At 40.1% G+C, this 20931-nt stretch overlaps 2 protein-coding genes across 15 annotated transcripts; one reads left to right on the forward strand and one right to left on the reverse strand.

The window, feature by feature from the left end:
* On the reverse strand, positions 1-12698 carry L(3)mbt (lethal (3) malignant brain tumor). Of its 13 annotated transcripts, none has more exons than XM_071794923.1 (16): positions 12594-12698; positions 6893-7007; positions 5474-5765; positions 5093-5326; positions 4385-5001; positions 4108-4267; positions 3854-4025; positions 3599-3776; positions 3300-3498; positions 2767-3222; positions 1950-2139; positions 1755-1876; positions 1290-1680; positions 1128-1202; positions 723-1038; positions 1-645 (listed from the first exon to the last, which is right to left on the reverse strand). In XM_071794923.1, the coding sequence occupies exons 1-16, from the start codon at positions 12626-12628 to the stop codon at positions 520-522; spliced, it is 3678 nt and encodes a 1225-aa protein (XP_071651024.1). In that variant the 5' UTR covers positions 12629-12698; the 3' UTR covers positions 1-519. The 13 variants fall into 13 exon arrangements, with proteins under 13 accessions (XP_071651024.1, XP_071651016.1, XP_071651019.1 ...); XM_071794915.1 differs by having other exon boundaries at positions 6803-7007; XM_071794918.1 differs by lacking the exon at positions 12594-12698 and adding an exon at positions 11047-11162 and having other exon boundaries at positions 6803-7007.
* Positions 12699-16108: 3410 nt separating this feature from the next.
* Positions 16109-20614, forward strand: LOC139822887 (protein-L-isoaspartate O-methyltransferase domain-containing protein 1). Of its 2 annotated transcripts, XM_071795057.1 has the most exons (6): positions 16109-16408; positions 16634-16723; positions 18245-18575; positions 18638-18772; positions 18848-19099; positions 19195-20614. In XM_071795057.1, the coding sequence occupies exons 3-6, from the start codon at positions 18269-18271 to the stop codon at positions 20193-20195; spliced, it is 1695 nt and encodes a 564-aa protein (XP_071651158.1). In that variant the 5' UTR covers positions 16109-16408; positions 16634-16723; positions 18245-18268; the 3' UTR covers positions 20196-20614. The 2 variants fall into 2 exon arrangements, with proteins under 2 accessions (XP_071651158.1, XP_071651159.1); XM_071795058.1 differs by lacking the exons at positions 16109-16408; positions 16634-16723 and adding an exon at positions 16784-16938.
* Positions 20615-20931: the final 317 nt, after the last annotated feature.

A 20931-nucleotide genomic window follows, 5' to 3' on the forward strand; every position in this document is an offset into this window, starting at 1 on the left:
TTAGGTGAAAAGATTTGCATAAGTATTTTTATTACAATACCTAATAATTAAAACAATATTTACATTTGTACACGATTCAATACACTCATCTTATACGAAAAATTATGTCGTATCATGTCGTAAGTACTTCGAGCAATGCGTACAGCACTGAATTTGTCCCATTGCAGGATTCAAAGAATTGTCAAATTAAAATGTGTCATGTAAGCATTATCAATTTTGCAATAATTCTTTCTTTCTCTCTCTCTTTCTACCGATTTTCTCTTGTCGATTTAAACAAAAAATTTTAGACAAATATTTCAGAACCAAGCACTTGCGAGTATCCGTTTGCATGAATCTTATTCGTTTCCTTCTTGTTCGTCTGCCTGTTTAAGAAGATACAATTCTGAAATTTATTGACAAAAAAAATATAGATTAAATTTCCTTGATATTTTAAATAAATTATAGGCGATATATTCCATCATAACGCAGCTGCCTCATATCATTCGCCAGTCAATGAAACATGTTTCGCTCGCATTTAATTTATGATGCTTTCTGACGTAGCAAAACTATACTATTGTACAACTTAATCGCAGGTCCGAGTCGCAAACGTAGTACTGATACCAAATCCTCTTGAGTCAACATTAAAAATGCCTCGCCATCGATATTCTGCAATAATAACATATACAATTAGTTACTTGAGCTAATTGTTGACTTGATATAATTGTACTTTCTTTAAAACTTACGTTCTGCCTAAAGACATTTCCAGCTTCGGCACAATTAGGCATGCTCTGTATAAATTTGATCACTTCTTCATTAGACCATCGTCGCGGATTCGTAGTCTGCCTTGATACTACTCTATTTAAGGCATTGCTATGTTTCGCCCATATATGTGGTGCATTCGGCAGAGGATTATATCCCGGATTATATACAGATTGATACAACTCTTTACGCAATTGCTTGACCGGTATATTTGCAGCATATGCGGTGGTACTACTCCAATGAAGATCGCCATACGTAACATTGGAAACGGTAAACAAAGACTCTTCCGAATTTGGATGTCTGAAAATATATTAACTCGTTGAATTGTAATATTATGCGAGTATGATTAGACATGAGAGAAATTCGCTTTTATGATTTCAGTAACACACCTTTTCTTCCGTTTTCTCGAAATTTCATCATCATCCGTTTGTCCATCGCTGTGGAGATTCTTAAACTTGTTGGATCTGAAACGGCAAAATGATATAAATAAGTAACGATTATTTCACAATTATTCGCTATATTGATAGTGTTATATGCTATATACAACATACTTGTCTGAATTTTCCGATCTATTTTCAGATTTGTCATTCTTATCCGATGAATCTCCATCTTCCTGCTTAATCTCTTTTTCGATCATTAACATTCCATCATCTGAGAACAAAAGTTTATCGGACTTCTCAGGCTTTTCTATCTTTATTCGGTCAGTCTTCTCTAGTTTTATTTTTTCCTGTATCTCCCCCTCATAATCATAGGCTTCGTGAGAGTCGTGGTTTTTCGACAAGTTGAGTCTATCAGGCATCTGACCCGATTTATTTAGATTTTGGGGAGAATACGGACAACCTGATGCTGAATTATGTGTTAGAAATTTAGGTCCTCTTACATGTCCTATACCTCGGCAGCCGTATGTGCCACATTCCGGTCGATCATTCAGATTATCGGGTGCTACGCAATAATGAAAATAAATCACATTGCACGTGGAAATTATAATATACGAAATGTAAAATAAGCTAGCTTACTAAGTGGTGGTTCCAGTGGATGACCAGTTTTTGCACACCAGCCCACAGGATGAATGTCAGGTGAATCGTCGTCAACCCAATAGGCATGATTATCAGGCCAGCCATCGAATTTTATCTTTAATCTACATAAAAATATATATAATTATTATCCCGCAAAATAAAGATACTTAGAAAACAAGTGCAATCGATACAAACAGGTGGTCTTTTACATCCTCGACCGTTGCCACTCTGATTAGCTGTGGAACCCGCTTATCTACCGCTTCTAATTTCATACCACGTTTAAACGCACATGGTGGACGTTGTTTAAATGCCCTTGCCGGAGCAGCCACTGAGCCGGTTTCTCTCAGATACATATCCCAAGTGAAAGATTTAGGATCCTTATAATCTAATCATAAATATTACAATTACGTGTGGAACAATATAAGTAAATACGATATATCAGGCCTGTCTAACCGCCAGGAACGAAGAAGCCGATCTCACGCCTACCGCTTCGGACTTTCCACGTTTTTCCGTAACAACCGATGTAGCTTGATGCTGCGTCGTGTCGTAAATGTTCTTATTTACGCATAAAGCAGTATAGTATTAATAATATCTCGCTATGTGTTATACGACTTCTTCAGACAATAATACAAGTTACAATGCCCTTTTACATATGCGTCGTAACATAGAAGCAGTAAGCAATATTTTATAAAACGCACATGTTCATAAGACAAAGCTATTGGCTTCTCCACCCAGAATCCGGAAACGCTTGTCGCGCCGCAAAGAGCGACGCGGTAGCCAATCAACGTGCCGCTTTTCCGTAAGAACCCGAAGTTTATTGACTACATCGCTTCTTGCCGTGTGTCAAGCATTTCTGCGTCCTATGTGCAATAGCCATAAGAACAAGCCGTCGAAGAGTGGGGGAATCGAGCCCGAGCTCCGAGGTAGGGGAAAGAGCCACGAGTAGCTCACGAGGGCCGCGAGTTAGACAGGCCTGTGATATATTGTAATGCGTTAATTTCAAATTTCTTACTATTCGGTGGCATCAGGACGCGTCCATTGTGATGAGACCATCCGACAGGATGAATATATGGCGAACTTGCGTCAGCCCAGTAATCATACACCTCGTCCCAAGAATCGAAATGGACTAATATTCGAGAATCCATTAAACCTGCTATGCTAGCGACGCAAAGTAATGAAGAATGCTTCCTATCCACTGCCTCTAACTTCATGCCCACGCGAAATCCTGTGGTAAAGACGGTTTGGAGCGCGCCTTTATTCGGAAATAGATTCTTCGCTGCTACAGACGCTTTACAGATTTTTAGATATGCATTCCAATTAAAAGTTCCAGATGTATAACCCTTTGGTGGATTTAATTTTTTGCCGTTTTTCTCAGACCAACCGGCGGGAAATATATTCATGCTATCTGCATTTATCCAGAAATCATAATTTTCTGGATAACCGTCGAAATGCAAACGCATTCGATAACCTAAATAACGTTATATATCTCATAAATTTCATGTTGTAATATGTACTGTAGTATGTACATGGTCTTTAATGACTTACCTACAACCTCGGCAATAGTCAGAACACAATATCGAGAAGGATGTTCCGGATCTATACCTTCCAATTTCATTCCAACTCTAAAATGATTTTTACTGTAGGGAAAGGCATCTTTGAATAACTTAACAGGCGCCGCTTTTGCTTTACAATGTTCAAGATACTTCGGCCATGAAAAACCTAGCTTTCCTCTTTGCCAAGGATACTGCATATAAAATGAGATTAAAAAATTAAGTTAACATGTATAATTTTTAACACGTTCAATTTAATTTAATTTAATATTTTAACTACTACATTTAATTTACCTTCGATTCTGAGGAATCTCCTTGGATCTCATCATCCATACCCGCTATCGCGTCTTTTTCCTCATCCATCTCCAATTTTATTTTATCATGTGTCTTTTCATCAGACCTTTCATCCATCTCCTTTGGCCATTGTGGTTCTTGTAATAACCTTTTGCGTTTCTTTTTCATGCGCACTTCCCTGTACAAACAATCATGTGAATAAGTCTTATAATTTCTTAATTATTATACATTGAGATTTATATATAAAATACATACTTTAGATCCTTGTCCTTTCGATTTGCAGATTGTTTTTTAGCCTCTATCACTTCTGTGCAGGAAGGACTACACGATATTGGACTTTCAAATTCAGCAGCCAATCCGTAACATCCACAAGCTTCACAATGATACACGGTATCTGCACTTACCGATCTAGATTTTCTATCCTCAGCTAAATTAAATGTGTTTCATTATAGTAACGTGTAGATATTTATATCTAAATTATTTATCAGAACATACTATTGGTTAATCACCTTTTTTCTCGACATTAGTATTATTAACGATTCCTGGGCTGGTCTTTGAGGAATTTTGTGTTAAACATACATTTTCTTTGTCACCAATACCGTCCTTATTCTGTTTATTACTCTCATCTTCATCTACTACTTCCATGATGCCAAATTCATTCATACGAAACTATAAAAAATATGTAAAAAAAACTAAATAACGAAAGTATTCAATAAAAATATTCAATCTTGCTATATGTACACACTTGTGTTTTTAAATTAATGTTACTATATATATTTCCTTTACCTGTAAGTTACTTCCAGGTAAAGTACCGACACCATCTTTCCAATCTAAAACTTTAGTTGCATCAAAATTCGTATTGTTCTGATTCAGAGTATTCAACTGTTCTTTTGTCTCCTCATAATTGTTACTCTTTGCTTCACTCTTATTGTCTGGCACTGTTTCAACATTCGTTGGAGTTTTAATTATTTCAATTTTTATATCATCATCTATATTCGTATTAAGTTTTGGAACTTTATCCTCACTAGGAATAACTTTTATTAACGTAATGTCATCATCATTGTGAGCCTTCTTATCTTTGTCTTGTTCACACTCTGGACTGCTCAATGCGTAATTGGCATCAGCCAGACTGTCTTGAGGAGATTTTGGGATATTCTGCTTCTTCAACCGTTTCTCAGTAGAACCTCGTAATATGTTGCTAATTGTCTTTTTTCGCTTTTCCGGTTGATTATCTTCCTTCTTCGGAATTGGCGTGATAACAGCTGAATCTGGGTTTTCAGTAATTTTTATACTGTCTATGGAATTAGAATTACCCTTATTTGCATTTAAAAGACTCATTTTTGCTATTGGATGTAGCGGTGGAGGATGTGTCGTTGAGTTTGTCGTTTTTGACTCACGTAACACTACATTGCGCAACGCAATAAAAATATTTTATATTTTTACTTCAAAGTAATATACCAAATAATTATGCTAATTAGAAATTTATTTCTATACCTGTTATGGTACCTTTGCTCTCTGTGCTCAGTTGACCATTATTGATTTTTAGATTGAACATGCTAGGTTTTGTGCTGCAACTTTGCTGGGGAATGTTCACTGGCAATATTAAATTCGCCATGTGTTTAGGAGGTTGACTCTGAGAGCTTGTAGTACTTGTGGATTGAGCTAATTGCGATATTACTGGAGTAATTACTAATTTGGGCTTAGTTATCTGAGTTGGTGTTAGAGCCCCTATTAGAATACAACACTAAATAAGTAAATGCGCAGTCCTCGACCAAAATGTAATCGGTATTTGATATATCAAGTATTAGGTTTTTTTATATTATATAAATTGACAAATTGTAAAGTAGCTATTTGTAAAATACAAAAATTCCTTACCTGCAGGTATAACGACAGATTCTCGTGACTTGTTAGGCTTAATGAGAGTTCCTAGATATGCAAATGTATGCTTTCCCACTTGCGCATTGGTTTGATTTCCTTGCGTTGTATTCAAGGGTACTATCTGAGCAGTAGATGTCGACTTTCTAAGTAAAATGTGTTTTTGAGCCTGTGAAGTCGCCGCAGTGCTCACAGTATTTATTGGACGATGAATGACGATGTGTTGTTTACTCTGAGACGTAGCTACCTGACTTGGTCCTTGTATAAATACTTTATTTTGTCCAGTCACAATCTAGAATAAAAGTTAAGTTAAGTCTGTTCTTTTCCGAAAAACTTTTTTGAACCGATGAATATTGGTGCAATAAGTTATAATGAGACAAGTATATTTCGTTTCACTTTAACTTATTGCACCAATGTGCACCAGTTTAGGAAAGTCTTCGAAAAAGAACAAACGGAAATACCTCTTATTTTATCGAATACAATCTAGAATAAAAGTTTAATGGACTCGTCGTCTAAAACTGGTAGTAAACGTTAAAAGCCACAATTTTGTCCAAAACTGAACTTCAAAAGTATTCAAATATGAGAATTTTTACATAACGTCCATATTTATTACAAATAACACTAAACTAATTCAATATTCACTTTTTATTTGTCAATGTACTTCGCACGATAAGATAGCACAGATATCATATAAAGTACTATAAAATTCAACAATTATAAGCATTTAAATATGTTTTCTCAACAAGAGAATTAATTTTATTTATACACATCTTTGACTTGATTCTCACTGAAGATTCATACTTCTGTTGACTAAATCTATATTTACATTTACTGAGAGATGCACAGATTCACCACTCATCACACTGCTACCACCTACACACACCTTGTAAGGCTACAAGACCTATATATATGTATACTGAATATGACTTGTATTTAGAACTGCTACTTTTTGTTCCAACAATGCCTTATCCAATAATATCTACTCTCACCTATATGCATATATATATTGTATATATATATATGCTATATACATATATATAGATATATGAAATATGGAATGCATTAAAATATGTATATTTAATTTTAGGTTATTGTAAGCAAACCGCTTGTACGTTCCACAATCACCCATATGATACTACATATTCCCCCATTATATTAAAACGCTTATGTAAGAGATACAGGCTACAAACATTGATATAACTGTAATCTACGTAGAAAGGTTCTCAACTTTGCTATATAAATCACAAAGTACAAAGCCATCAGGGTTAAGCAAGATATGGAGCAACCCATCACAGCACACGTACTGTGCACCATGCTTTCAATAATTACCTGGTTATTAACCGGATTAATAATGGCAGCGAGTTGGGTGCTAGGTGAAACAAGATTTTGATTTATGCTTGGCGATAGAGTAGAACGTACTTTATTTTGTTGGATGTACAGCAGTGGCATTACGGGTGTAGTCGTACCATCACTATGCTGCGTATCTGCAGTACTATTTTCATCAATATCGTCTACCACTATTTCCTCTTCCATTCTGTCAACAGAGAGTAAGTGATGGTCAAAATGTGTATCACCCCTTCATCATTAAAAGTGTCTTATCGTATATCCAGTGCAGAACGACATTAAAAAAAAAAAGTAAACTAAAATTCATGAGTTATCATAATTCGGCAAACTTTGTTCTGTTCGAGACAAAAAGTGAAAAATGTGAAGCTTGAAAATGCACGACATTATCTGATGATGTAGACGTTATATCTTCTCGTATAATTAAACAATTACGCGCACCACAACAAATTATTTCGCCCGATCAGTTTGGATAAAGTCTCGTAAAATCATGAAATAAATCGCAACGTAATAACGTTCCATCGTCATTCAGTCTCGGTAAACAGGCAGGGTGCTAGACAAAGACTAATACACAATACACGACACTTTTCTTTTTCCCCTAAAGACCCAGTGCAACTTTACGAACCTAGCGGGCGTAGCGTTTATCATCGGCATATCGGCGTCGGTGCCAGTTACATAATTCGCGGAGAATCGAGATTCTCCGTCTGCGAAAAAGCGCGGACGTAGGGCGAAGGTGCTTATCGCGTGAATTCGCACCTCGGAGACGCCCGAGCGAGACACACTCGTCGAGAACGATCGCGTTCACGATTTTAAATGGCGCGCCGAACCGTCGGTGTCCGTGGTTTACGGCAGTCACGTTCCAACGTCACTTTTCACGCTTTGAAATTCACTGAAATTCACCGTGGGCGAGACGACGGCGAACGTTTCGCGTGTCCCGCCAGCCGGGGGCGAGGAGAGCTCGCCAGTTTTTCCTATTCAAACGCGAAACTCGGCGAGTCGGCCGTCGCGCATCGCTCGGAGTCGCTCGTCGACCGAAGGGGGCACGACGCGCGTTGCGGCACGGCACTTTTCGGGATAACGGACGCGCGGCCCGATGCCGCGGCGGCGATTCGCGCGGGGCACGCAATAGCCCGGTCGGCGTTTTCCCCGCGTGTCTAACTGTCTACGAACCGTGAGCGATTCGTACACGCCGCTCGCGTAACTTTTAACACAAAAATATCCGCACACTCCTTTTGAGCGTTCGAGCCCTTGGTCGCCCGTACGCCACAGCTAGTCCCCATAGGCCGCACGCGCAGTGGCGACGGCGCGGCAGCGCGCCTCCCATTGGTCGCCGCAAGCCGCACAGTGAACGGATGCAGTCGCGCCGGCCAATCGGCGCCGCCCCAGCGCCGCCAACGTTCTTTCCGACGTCGCTTTCCCGACAGTTTTTTTTTTTTTTTTTTTTTTTCGAATTAAGCGATTTGTCCCGTCCCCCGTCCCCCGTACCCCGGCCACAGTTCCCCGTCCCACAATCCCACCATTCCCCATCCCCGCGCGGATCGTTTCGCGATCGCCGAACGTACGGATCGATACGATCGCGTTGATCTTATTTATCGCGCGTTTATTCATTATCAACACGTATGTCTCAAATCGGGAGATGACGTCTTCAAGACATCATTAAGACGTCTTTGAGACATCTTAACACTAGAGCTACCAACAGCGTCAAAATGACCCATTTGACATTTTTTAAATAATTTATTAGGTACTTATTTTTTAAAACATCTTAATTTCTGAAATTTTCCTTGACTTTTGTTGAAATTACATAGATGATTTTATTCATTTGTCTTCTCTTTTCTTTTTTTTTTTTAAATTTCTTCGATAGAAATAAATCTAGATTAATCTTCGATAGTTCTAATCGTTCTAATGTTAATGACATATTATATCTTTAAGACGTCTTATTTCCCAATTTGAGACATTATGTTCACTGAAAGAGAGAGAGAGAAAATATCTTTACGACGTAGTGCTTCTCGCGCGAACGCTTTTACAAAGAAAAATCACGACAACTCGCATCGATTACATTTTACAAATGCCAGCGATACGGTCGGCGAATTAATATACCGAGCGTTTAGTAGAATTTAGTAGAAGCGCCAGATAGAACAGCAAGTCACAATAAAGTTAAATTGTGACTTTCTGTTCTGTCTGGGATGAAGGTCCCCAGACAACACGCATGTCTCAAATCGAGACATACGACGTCCTAAAGACATCTCGTGATATGACGTCTTTAAGACGTCTTATGTCCCGATTTGAGACATATTGTGTTCATCGGATTTCCACTCGTGGGATAAAGTCTCGGTTCTCTCTACGACGCTACGCTGCGGCCATATCGACTCGAGCTAGAGTGGGAAAGCTATATAGCCATGATTACACCCCGCGGAATGCTCAATCTATATATACATATTATATATGTATATTATACATATATGGTTAAACATGTATATACCCGTACAGTGTGTAACACCGTGTTTTCAAACGTCAGCTGGCAGGCGATCGATTCATACGCAATCGATCGGAGATGCGTGATTTCTACATCTCGATCGCGGGAACTAAATAAATTGACAGTATTGATACCCGCGTGTCAATCGAACTGCGTCTCGAACTGCTTCTCCGCGCGACACAATAAGATATACATAAATACGGTCCTTTGTTACCTTTTCCCTCCCGCCGCTCTCTTATAAACTCTCTCGGAGCGAAACGAACATCTCCCCGCGTCTTCAAGCGAGAAAGAAACGGAGAGGTCGGTCCATTCCCGGTGTTCCCGAAATGCTTCGGACGCTCGCGTTTCCTCGTACTTCCGCGAAACGATTATCGTTAATCACACCGCCGCCAAAACGCCCACGAAGATCGAACATTTAACATCAGCTTGATTCTTGAAACACGTACTCCGGAGCATCCGATAAACGCCGTGCAGTCGTGCACCCGAAGTACATCCGAGTGCAGCTCCGAGAAAGAAACACATCTCGAGCGCATGTATATCATCGTACTAGTATAGAGCACGCGATGTGGCATCTTTTATTTTAAGCCCGCGATTGGTCGATCTTCCCGTGTGCACGCTTTATATGCAAATCCATGCAAATCCGTCTAGATAAGCCGTGTCGGCGACGACGACAGAGCAACAAATGATTATACTTTACCGTATCTAGAGCGCCGCCGAATTCACCAAAATTGCAACGATAACAGATAACTCTACGCTGCTAGTTCTGTTCTTCGCGACTAAACTTCTTTTGTTTCTCTCTCTCTCTCTCCCTCTTTCCCTCTCTTCCTCTTCCCCTTCCAGCAAGAGCGCGGTCTCTCGTGTACTCGTTAACCGCGTGCGGTCGATAATTTTATTTAATATCATTCACGAAAATGCGCCAGTGGCGCGTTTCGACGGAACTTTATATAATTTTCAGTTAAAAAAAATTGAGTTACATTAGCTTTCGAATTCGCTCGCTTACCGTCAACTACGTAAATACGATCGATAGTATACGGTACGCTGTGGGCAGCCCGCCCGTATTTTCGCCGTAAATTCAGACACGTTTTAACCACGTTTAACGCGTACGAAAGAAATTGAACCTTGGGATAGAGCAGGCTGTGCAATATTAAGTTAACCAATACAGATGTAGTTTTAGATTTTTTTTTTAAGCTACGGTCCGCTACACACTGATTATCTAGATACGTGTCGAGACGGAAACAGCCGAGTCGGAAGCAGAGGGCGTCGAAGACGCCGAGTTTACACTCGCGGACAAAAAATCAAGGTTCTCAACGTCTCCCTTTAACGATTTTCGAGCTGCACCTCGACATTCGACGGGAAAATTCGCTTTTCCATTCGCCTTCGGGAGCCAAAATTCCGACTTACGGCTGTGTTCCCATATTCACTGTCAGTGCTGAAAATTTATAGTATACGTGACGTAAACTATAGATTTTCAGTACTAGCAGTGAATATGGAAACACAGCTTACATCTCGAGAGTCGTTAAAGAAAGAAAGAGGAGCAACGTTGCGTTCCAGCCAGTACCATGTCCAAAATCGGGACATAAGACGTCTTTTATAAATCATTTCGTACGATGTCTAATTATGTCTTTAAGACGTCTTTCATTCCGATTTTGGACATGCGTGGCTGTCTGGGATATTTTTATCCGCGAATGTCGCGCAGACCAATGAGAAGCGAAATCGAGTAGAGTGTGCGATACATCGATATAAATCGAAGGTGGAATACCGCTGTTTCCCCGCCTGCTTCTCGCTAGGGCGATTAATAAGCAATTCTTTACACGCGAAGTTATCGGCGAACGGCAATCTCGCTGAGAAAGTTCGCGCCACTCCTTATACCAACGAGTTTCCCAATGTTGCTAACGAACGTATACGCAATTCGACGGAGTTGCTCCGAATTCCGCTGATCGATGTCCTCCTCCTTTGATACCCGTAACACAGTCCCGAATCCCGACCAACTACCAACCATATTATTAAGCGCGAAAAAAAAGTCACCCTCGCTGCATCGCGACATCATTCGCGCGTATTTAACCTCCAAGCCGTGACTTCTCGCTACACGCACGTTTCACGCGCACAACGGCGGCGTATATCTGACAACCTAGCGAAAGCTTCCAAAAGACGTTCCAAAAACGTCTAAAAGACTTCAGACGTCTTTTAGATGTCATTAAAACGTCTTTACGACGTCCCCAAGACATCTCTTGGAAATTTTCGCTAGCTGCAGGGTGGCCTATAGAGGTATCGACAATCGAGGTCAGCCATGCATCTCAAACTGCTGCTGCCGCGAGTGTCCCGTACATGTGGCTCTCGTGTCATTCGATCTTACTTTGAATGAAAACTTAATCGACCACTGTCCGAACTTCGAATCGTTAAATCGCGCTCGATGTCGCAATGGCGGAGAAAGTAGAGGAGTAATTTATGCACAGTCAAACTTCTCACACCATTAAGTCGCGACACATTTTGACGCACATAAGAAATGGCCGTTTCGTTATTATTATTTAGCAAATGTCAATGCACCTAGAAAAGATTGCAATTAATTTGCACGGCATTCCCTTAAAATAAATAAAAGCGCGATATAAAAGACATGAAAATTGTACGAGAGATCATATATCCTTCGTAAAAAAAATAAACTTTAATTTAAATCGATAAAATATCCGTCGGGTATTTTCGTCGCTGAAGACCCCGCATCTTTCGCGTAATGACCAAAGGTTAACGAAAACTTTGTAAAACGTCATAATGTCCGCCCTCCCGCGAATTGACGCTCTATCACCCGAACGAGTCGGCCAGTCTGTGCGAGAAAAAGATAATTTTCGACGTGCCAGATAAAAAATATGTACGTTCGAGAACGCGGTTAAGCGAACCATGCTGAATTAGAAAAACAAAAAGAAGACGAGTACCATGGCATATATCGATACCGCGCATTCTCGGTAGGACACGCAAAGTGCAAATACATGCGTACATATAGCGCTTGTGTTAAATCCGTGCCTGCAATTTACGCGAATCTAACCGCGGGCGATCGCGGCAAACACGATCGGCGAGACGCAGCGAGCCCCGCTGTCGTATATACTCCCGTGATATATTTATCAGGGAATAACACGCACGGGCGAACGTCAGGCCTAACAAAGAGCGATGATTTTAGCAACGCACGCGCCGAGGGAGCGATCGCGGTGGGCTGCGAACGACACCGAATAATCGAGAACGTTCCGCGTGCACGACGGGCCATTTTGCACGCGGGCGGCACGTTGTACGGGCGTAAAATAGCAGAAATGAACAACTTACGTTTTAAAGTTGACCAGGGCCATCTGATGGGTCATGGAACGATGATAAACGCGGTAATAGAGACGCTAACGCGACAAGAAACTCGCCCGCGTGCGCAGTGACGTTCGGCACGTACCTGCTTCCTGTCTTGCGCATTTCCATTCCGCAGCTACACCTTCTGCACCATCTGCACCGTTTCTCTCTCTCTTTCCAACGTCTTCGGACGAAGCGTGGTGCAGCCACGTGCACCTTACGACGTAGTACAACTTCGATCAGGAAAATACTACTAACTACGTTAGTCACACGAATATGAAACGACGAGAATTTCTCGTTTACGTGCAAACCACGCGAGAAACACGATAAATAATAGAAATATTAATATCAATGGCATGCGTTTAATAGAACATTCGATGCATTTGACTTATTGTTGACTTGAACAATAGCAAGAAGCGTAAAGTAATTTATTAATATTAGCGCCCTTTGTTGCTATATATATATATACACACGTATCTGCATGATAGTCACGTGATGCGCACGCATCGAGCATGTATATTTCACGAAAGTCTCGTGCGTTATCCTAACTATAATATTCATTGGAATTAATCGAAAATTTGTCGATAGGCAGTTCTGGAGGTCGATTGTGTGTATCTTGAAACAAAGTAAAAATTACAAAAATGAACAGATTTTACTAGATTTTGATAAATAAAATCGTAGATACGCTAGTGAATTTCCTCTCTCTCTCACTTTTGTAATTTTTACCTCATTCCCCAGCTATCATTGTTGCGCATGCGTTGATTGTCTTGATAGTATATAATTCCGTAAAGGCCTCCGCACAATGAAAAATATAAGGAACAAGGAAGGGCCTAAGCAGAATGGCTGTCTTGGCAATGTTTTATGCCTTAAGTCTTTGTCTTATGTAACGCACAATACTGTTACAGTATTGTGCGTTACATAAGACAAAGACTTAAGGCATAAAACACTGCCGAGACAGCCATTCTGCTTAGACCCGAACAGATTAGCGATTAGAGCTAAAGAATCAAGAATAAAGTTGGATGCACGATGAAAAATACAAGCAACAAAAATAAAGAATAACACAGGCAATAGATTTTTAACCTATCGGAAACCGTGTATTAATGGCCTCGTTCAGCAGATACAACTGTTGAGTTCGTCTTATCAACACTATGCGTTGATTGGTTGGTTCTAAAAGTAAGAGCCACGCACGTTCGACTGCTACTCAGCGGCTTGGTCTGCTGAACGCGACCAATGGGTGCGTTCAGCCGATACTCCGCTAGCCTAGCAATCGTGAGCAGTCGCTCGTTTCCTCTCCTTTGACCCAATGGATTAAAAGGAGAGGAAACGAGCGACTGCTCACGATTGCTAGGCTAGCGGAGTATAGGCTGAACGCAGCCAATGCTACATCAGCTTTATTCCTGATTTCTTATTTCTAATGGCTATAATATCTGTTCCTTAATTGTTCCTTATATTTTTCATTGTGCGGGGGCCTTAACATTGCTCCAGACAGTATCTCTGCCAATTGATGGGTGCTTTTCATTTAGCGACACAAGTTAACACAAGCGTCACTCTATTTTTGGGAGCTTTCCAGCAAAAGCGACACAAGTCGACACAACGTCGATTTATCTTTCTTTTTTGGCAATGAGTAATGGCTTCTGCACACAGAACGCGGAAACGCTTGCCGCGCGGCAAGAAATGACGCGGTAGCCAATCAACGTGTTGCTTTTCCGTAAGAACTAAAAGTTTATTGGCTACTATGTGCAGAAGCCATAACAAAAAAACAAAACGACACTTGTGTCGCTTGCTGGAAATAAGCTCCCTTTGGCTATTACGTTCCGATATTCACTGCCAGTACTGAAAATCTATAGGTGACGTTAGTGACGTAAACTATAGATTTTCAGTACTGACGGTAAATATCGGAATAGCCTTTGTTGTTCACTAGATGTTGGAAAAAGACAAAACGCTTGTGTCGACTTGTGTTGCTAAATAAAAAGCACCTATCATATACTTTGGAATATTAATATACTTTCCTTCGTCACAATTAAAAAGTATATTTTTTTATTAGATTACAGAAGGGAGACGAAACTACCACCTTAAAATAATTATCTCTTTCGAATCGATTTCCCTTTGTCATAAAATACATCTTTTACACTGAGAGACGAAATTTATACCTACTAAAATATATAACTCTCTCATGTGCATTCTGTCAATGTAAATTAATTAAACTTTAATTTCGGTTTAACTTATAGCGTTTTCAACTGGGCCGGGTTAAATCGCTCTGAGAACGATTAAAGTCATATATATCGCAATCGAGCAATAACATAATTAGTCGATTTGCCGAAGTGAGTAGAGCCCAATTGACCACGTTGCCAATTGGCTGATTTAAAATAAAAATTTCTAATTGGCTGGTCCAGTGGAAAATCTCCAGGCACCAGGGGCTGTGAGTAACTGTGGTCAAACGAGACGCTTCCTTATACGGGGTCATAAAAATGAATGTAATACGAAGCCTAGTAGTCATGCATGCGCATTTTACGGCTGTTTATAAGTTAGCTTTAACGGAGGATTGAGATTAAATTAAAATTTAATTAATCAGAATAGAGAAAATTGGGGCTTGATTCTTGAATTCATTCGCAAGAGAAACATATATAATATATGCGAAAATTCTGCTCTCAAGCCGGTTCTACAATACGTCGCAAATGATGGCAACTGCTAGTTGAAAAGTGTTATTTAATTCCGATTGCCGATTGCCAGTTATGCTAGGTCTACAATGCGAGTTGTAAAGTCGTGAGTCGTAAGAATTGGCCAATCACAGTCGATTATTCTCCTCAAATTAGATTGTGATTGGTCAATTCTTACGACTCACGACTTTATGACTCGCATTGTAGACCTAGCATTACTGTCGCCAAAAAAGTTGAAAGTTCGCCAACTCTCTTTTGACAACCGCACGTGACAAGCGCAACGTGGAAATAACACTTTTCAACTAGCAGTTGCGATCGTTTGCGACGAACCGGCTTTACAGAAACGTTGGAAGGTGATTGGTTAAAATGCGATAGCCAATCGACTTGCAACTTTTCTGTAACAACAATGGCCTAGTTTACACCGATCACTTGATACGCGTATTAAATAGTAAATAACTAGTAAATAAGTCTGATTATTGGCTGATCAGTTCAAATATACTATTTGATACGCGTATAAAGAGATCGGTGTAAACTATAATAGGCCAATATTTGCGCATATATGTTTTTCTTGCGAGTGAATTCAAGAATCGAGTTATACATATGTACATCTCAAGTTTAATGAACTTTGCTCTGAGCTCTGATTGATCAAATTTCAATCCACCAATCAGTAGTTTACTGATACGGGCTTTTAACGTTTTTGGGAGTCTTTTGGAGGCTTTTGATAGCTGGGAATCCGACGTCCGACAAACTTCCTCGATAATCTGCAAGGGGGCGTTAAAGTGCAAAATTCTTTTAGGCTTCGTATCCGTTATGCACAGTCTTGAATGACATCTCGTCGCGATGTTGTCGATGGTTTTGCCCAATGGCGTAGGAGCGTCGAATGTCGATCGGTGTTCAGCGTGTTTTGCAGTATCAGCTGATGGACTTGATGAACTCTTCCGCGTTGTAAAAAAAAAGGGGAAAAAACACAAGTGCCGCCGTGGAGTTCGGACCGTGGCAGTACGTCGAGAGCGCGTCGTCAATATTGTAATATGCCGACGCGTGACGTCGCCATCGAAGTAACGGCGCCGGGACAGATATTTCCGCTTTAACGGCTCGACGTCGCCGCGCTAATCCGCTGTCATCGTCAAGTTGTGTTTTCATTTGGTAGGTCCAGTCTGTAACTTTCCCGATGGCAGTGTCGCGACGCGTTACGACGTGTCGTCACTCGTCACGCAGCTTTAACGTTACGCGGCTTCGCCAACGTAACGTAATGCGTTAACGACGCTGGCTGCCGTTAGGAAATTATGTAGCTGGCTAAAATAATCCTCGAACCTGCTTCTAAGGTTCCGAGGTTTGTAATTTTGCTCATCTATTAAACTGCGTTTGCAGACCCGTTCGACGTGAGAAGGAGAGAGAGAGAGAGCGAGACGGAGACGGCGTCGGAGGGGGAGAAGGAGAGGAAGAGAGATAGAGTGAGAGGTGAGATGCAGTGTTATCGTAAATAAACATAAGTCTGTATCGCGTACCTTCTTCACATCACAGATCGCGGCGGGTTATTGCCGTTCGTTATTTTTAAGTGTGGAGAGCGCGCCGCGACGTCGTTTGTTGCATCATCGAGTCATTGTCGTGGATAATCGAATTGAACGATCGGTGAAGCATTAAACCGGATTAACACGGCGATCCTGGTTTAACGCGTAGGTTTTTATATTATTCACGTACTTATTCGCGATTAACGTTTTACATGTACTTTGACCCGACAAGTTATTTTTAAGACAATGTCCCGAGAACTCTGCCTGGATCTCCATATTGTCGTTTAATTGTTGAAAAGTATCCTGAATAACTAATGCAAGGGCTGATCAGTGTTGCATAAATGCCATAAAGCATAAAAAATATTCGAATCGTAATCTTGCAATATAACTCATTTCTTGATTCTACTTCAGGTAGAACCAATTAATTCTGATTGTGAGTCAGAATTTTCTTGCATATGTTATATAAAAATAAAAAGTGATATGCTAGATTTTACATATATATCACTTATTTATGCTGCAACAATGACATAATTAATGATGGTCATTTTTGAGTTATTTACAAAAGAACGGTGAGAATATGGCTAGATACTTTTGTTTCTCTATAATCAGTTATTACACCAAAATAGCATTTAAAAATAATATTACAAAATTTTAATGTCTTAAATATTTAAAACGTTTAAACGTATTTATTAGAAAACTTTCTTTTTTGAATTATGTGGCAACAAATGAGCGATATATACATGTATAGTACTTCACCTTCACACATACACGCACACATACATACAGAGAGAGAGAGAATACACATATGACGTGTCAATATATTTATAAGTATAACTTACTTGTTACTTTGAAAAATAAGTTTCTATTTATTTACTTGCTTTGCTGAAGCAAATTATATTATCTAAACAAGGATAATTAAGCCTGTACATATCAATATCTTTTTGCTCGTATATTGTTTTACTCACGTCTAGTTTAATCCTAATTGGATTGATAAACCATAAAGATCTTGGACCTTAACAATATTATGAATACTTTATTTCAAAGATAATTTCCATAAAATAACAAAAGGGGGTCAATATCTCTGGTTCAAGACTAATCAAGATACCAAGCTATTTGATCATGCTTATCTTATCATAAGAATGAGGGAAATATAGAAATTTCGCTTCCTCCAAAGGTCACCGTTGACTATTAGAGTATGAATCTTGTGTTAGACGTTCTGCAGAAAGATTCAAAAGATTTTATTTAGATAATCAACATTTGGGAAAGAAAAATTCAAGTAACCTAATACTATGAATATATTGCCAATATTGTATCCGCACTTGATAGTCCTTTCCAGCTTAAATATCTTTGTTTAGATTTGTTTATAAACAAGCCATTTTTTATTTAACTTTCTATTAAGTTCTTCTATTCCTTTACTAATTGTTTGCATAATAATATAATAATTGACATATATTTATTGGATTTGTTATAGGATATTTAATATATAGATATAATCATGGGAGGAGCTGTAAGCTGTGGGCAAGACAACGATGAATTAGTGGATAATTTAATGAGTTCGGGATATATCAGAACGAAGAAGGTCGAACAAGTTTTTAGAGCTATAGATAGAGCAGACTACGTTCTGTCTGCTTATCGAGAAGGCGCTTACAAGGACCTAGCTTGGAAACATGGAAATATACATTTATCAGCTCCCTGTATATATAGCGAAGTGTTGGAAGGACTTAGTTTAGAACCTGGTTTAAGCTTCCTGAATCTTGGATCGGGAACTGGCTACCTCAGCACAATGGCGGGACTGTTGATAAGTAAGGAAATTGCTGCTTTGAAAATTAATATCGAATATGTATATCTTTTGTATCTTTTCCAGAACGACACGGTGTAAATCACGGTATTGAGTTACACGAAGATTGTTTAAGATATGCGTACGAAAGATTGGAGGAATTCAAGCAAACGTCATTGGCTTTAAATGAGTTCGATTTCTGCGAACCTGTGTTCATACAAGGTAAGACAATTTCTTCGATCTTAGCAAGATGACAATGGATTTATGACAAATGTTACATAATAATATATCCAACAGGAAATTGTCTTAGCATTATACCTGGCAAACAATACGACAGAGTGTATTGTGGCGCAGCGTGTCCTGAAAGCCACGAGGCATTTATTAAGCAATTCGTTCGCGTTGGCGGTATACTGGTAATGCCTTACAAAGATCAATTGCTACGTATGCAAAGAGTGGATGAGAACACATGGTTGCAGAACACAATGCTTCCTGTATCTTTCGCGACTCTAGTCGTACCTCCGTCCTCGGAACACAATTTATTTCACCTGCGTACGTACAGTTCATAAATATATATATTTTTTTATTTGTTCAAACATTGATTTTACGACAGTTATTTACATCACTTTTGAAATTCTATGTTGCAGCGGAGTACAATCCTTTATCTCTGCAAGAACTGTGTCGTGGTAGGATCCGACATCATCTACGTCATAATATTTGGTTAGAGCACCCCGAGCTCGAGACTGTGAAGCCTGTATTGCCGGTACAGCAGAGATCAACCGCGCAACAACATACCCTCCGACGTTTCGTAATACCTATTTTTGAGGAATCCGACGAAGCTTTAACCGACGATGAGCAAGAAATTTCTGGACGGGCGCGTTTCTTGCTAAATGCGCATCTCGCCGATGCTCAGCCGGGAGAAGCCATCACGACGAGCTTACAACTGGTACGAGCGGTCATACAACCAAATCAGAACGGTGAAGACAGTGAAGAGACTCAACGGGTTTTGAATTTGCATGCCCACGAGAGCACCCGTGATATTGGTGTGAACACAGATTTCCCTGTACGCCAGCAGAGACGGAAATCCGCCGCGAGAAATGCTGTTTCGAGTACGAGCACGGACGACACGAGCGCGGGTCACAGCTCCTCTGTCGCCACAGACACGAACGACAACAACAACGGAGCGGAGGAGCGAAGTAAACGAGACGCGGAGAGATCTAGCGTAGCCGCGTACTCCAATATGAGCGACAGCGACAGCGACAGCGATGCCGAACAGGAGAACGCGTTCGTGCAACGCAAGAAGATCGCGAAGCGCGAGAAAACTGACAGCGGCATAGTGGACGACGCAAATTTCAGCAACGACGACAGCAGCTCTAGCTCAAATACCAATCATTCAGACTCGGACATAACCGACACCACGGACGCGGGCGACGCGATGGACGTGGATTTGCCGGAGATTGCGATTTACAAGTCGTGCGGCGGTAACGCGTGTTCCCGCACGTCGAGAGGCTCTAATACCGGCAAGGACATAACCGTCGCGCACTATATCGATAGCAACGCGTTCGCCGTTTACATGAAGGAAAAGATAGAACAGTTACCGTTGCCTTTCTCAATAAAGCTGTATATGAATTATAACCGGAAATTATAAGCGAGTCACGTTATTATTATTCTTATTTAAAAATATATATATATAACTTTTTATCACGCAACGATCTTACGCTGATTTTCTTTCTCTCTCTCGCGTATGCGTTTGTTCTTACGTAACTTACCGCACGAGTGTTCTAGGGTTCCGAGTGATATTTTCGAAACGAACTCCTTTCGTATCTAACGGCGCTACTTAACCGTCGCCGAGATATACTTATGCGGTCTGCAGATAACGATGAGTCACTGACGTACGACCTTTTCGTCAGTGTCGAGTTATCTATCGTTCCTACATCCTGCAACTTTCCTTTCAATCTCCTAGTTATTTTGACGTAACGAATAGAAACAAGGTATAAAATTGTACATGTATAATTGGGATATCTAGGGATGAGATTATTAAAAAGATTAAAGTCTCGTAATTTCATATATATGATCTTTTATTTATTTATGATGTCTCTCCTACGAAATGTCTGCGTCACTTGAGACCCTCTACTCTTTAAAGACTAATTTTTAAAATTCGATGCCATTGCATTCTGAGAATCGATAAAGAAAAATTAAGGAATTGAGAAAAGAATCGCAAAAATTAAGAAAACTGCGATCCACTTTGGAAGACCATGCTTTCGATATCGGTTCACAGCCGACATCAGAAGCTATGATCCACATTGGGTCTGTTTTCTATTGCTGAACTGGCTGCGTTAGTTCAGAGTTTGTTTTCCAATTTGGAGTAAAAAAGATACTTTAAA

Source organism: Temnothorax longispinosus, chromosome 12 (genome assembly GCF_030848805.1).
Source record: "Temnothorax longispinosus isolate EJ_2023e chromosome 12, Tlon_JGU_v1, whole genome shotgun sequence".
NCBI classification, from domain to species: domain Eukaryota; kingdom Metazoa; phylum Arthropoda; class Insecta; order Hymenoptera; family Formicidae; genus Temnothorax; species Temnothorax longispinosus.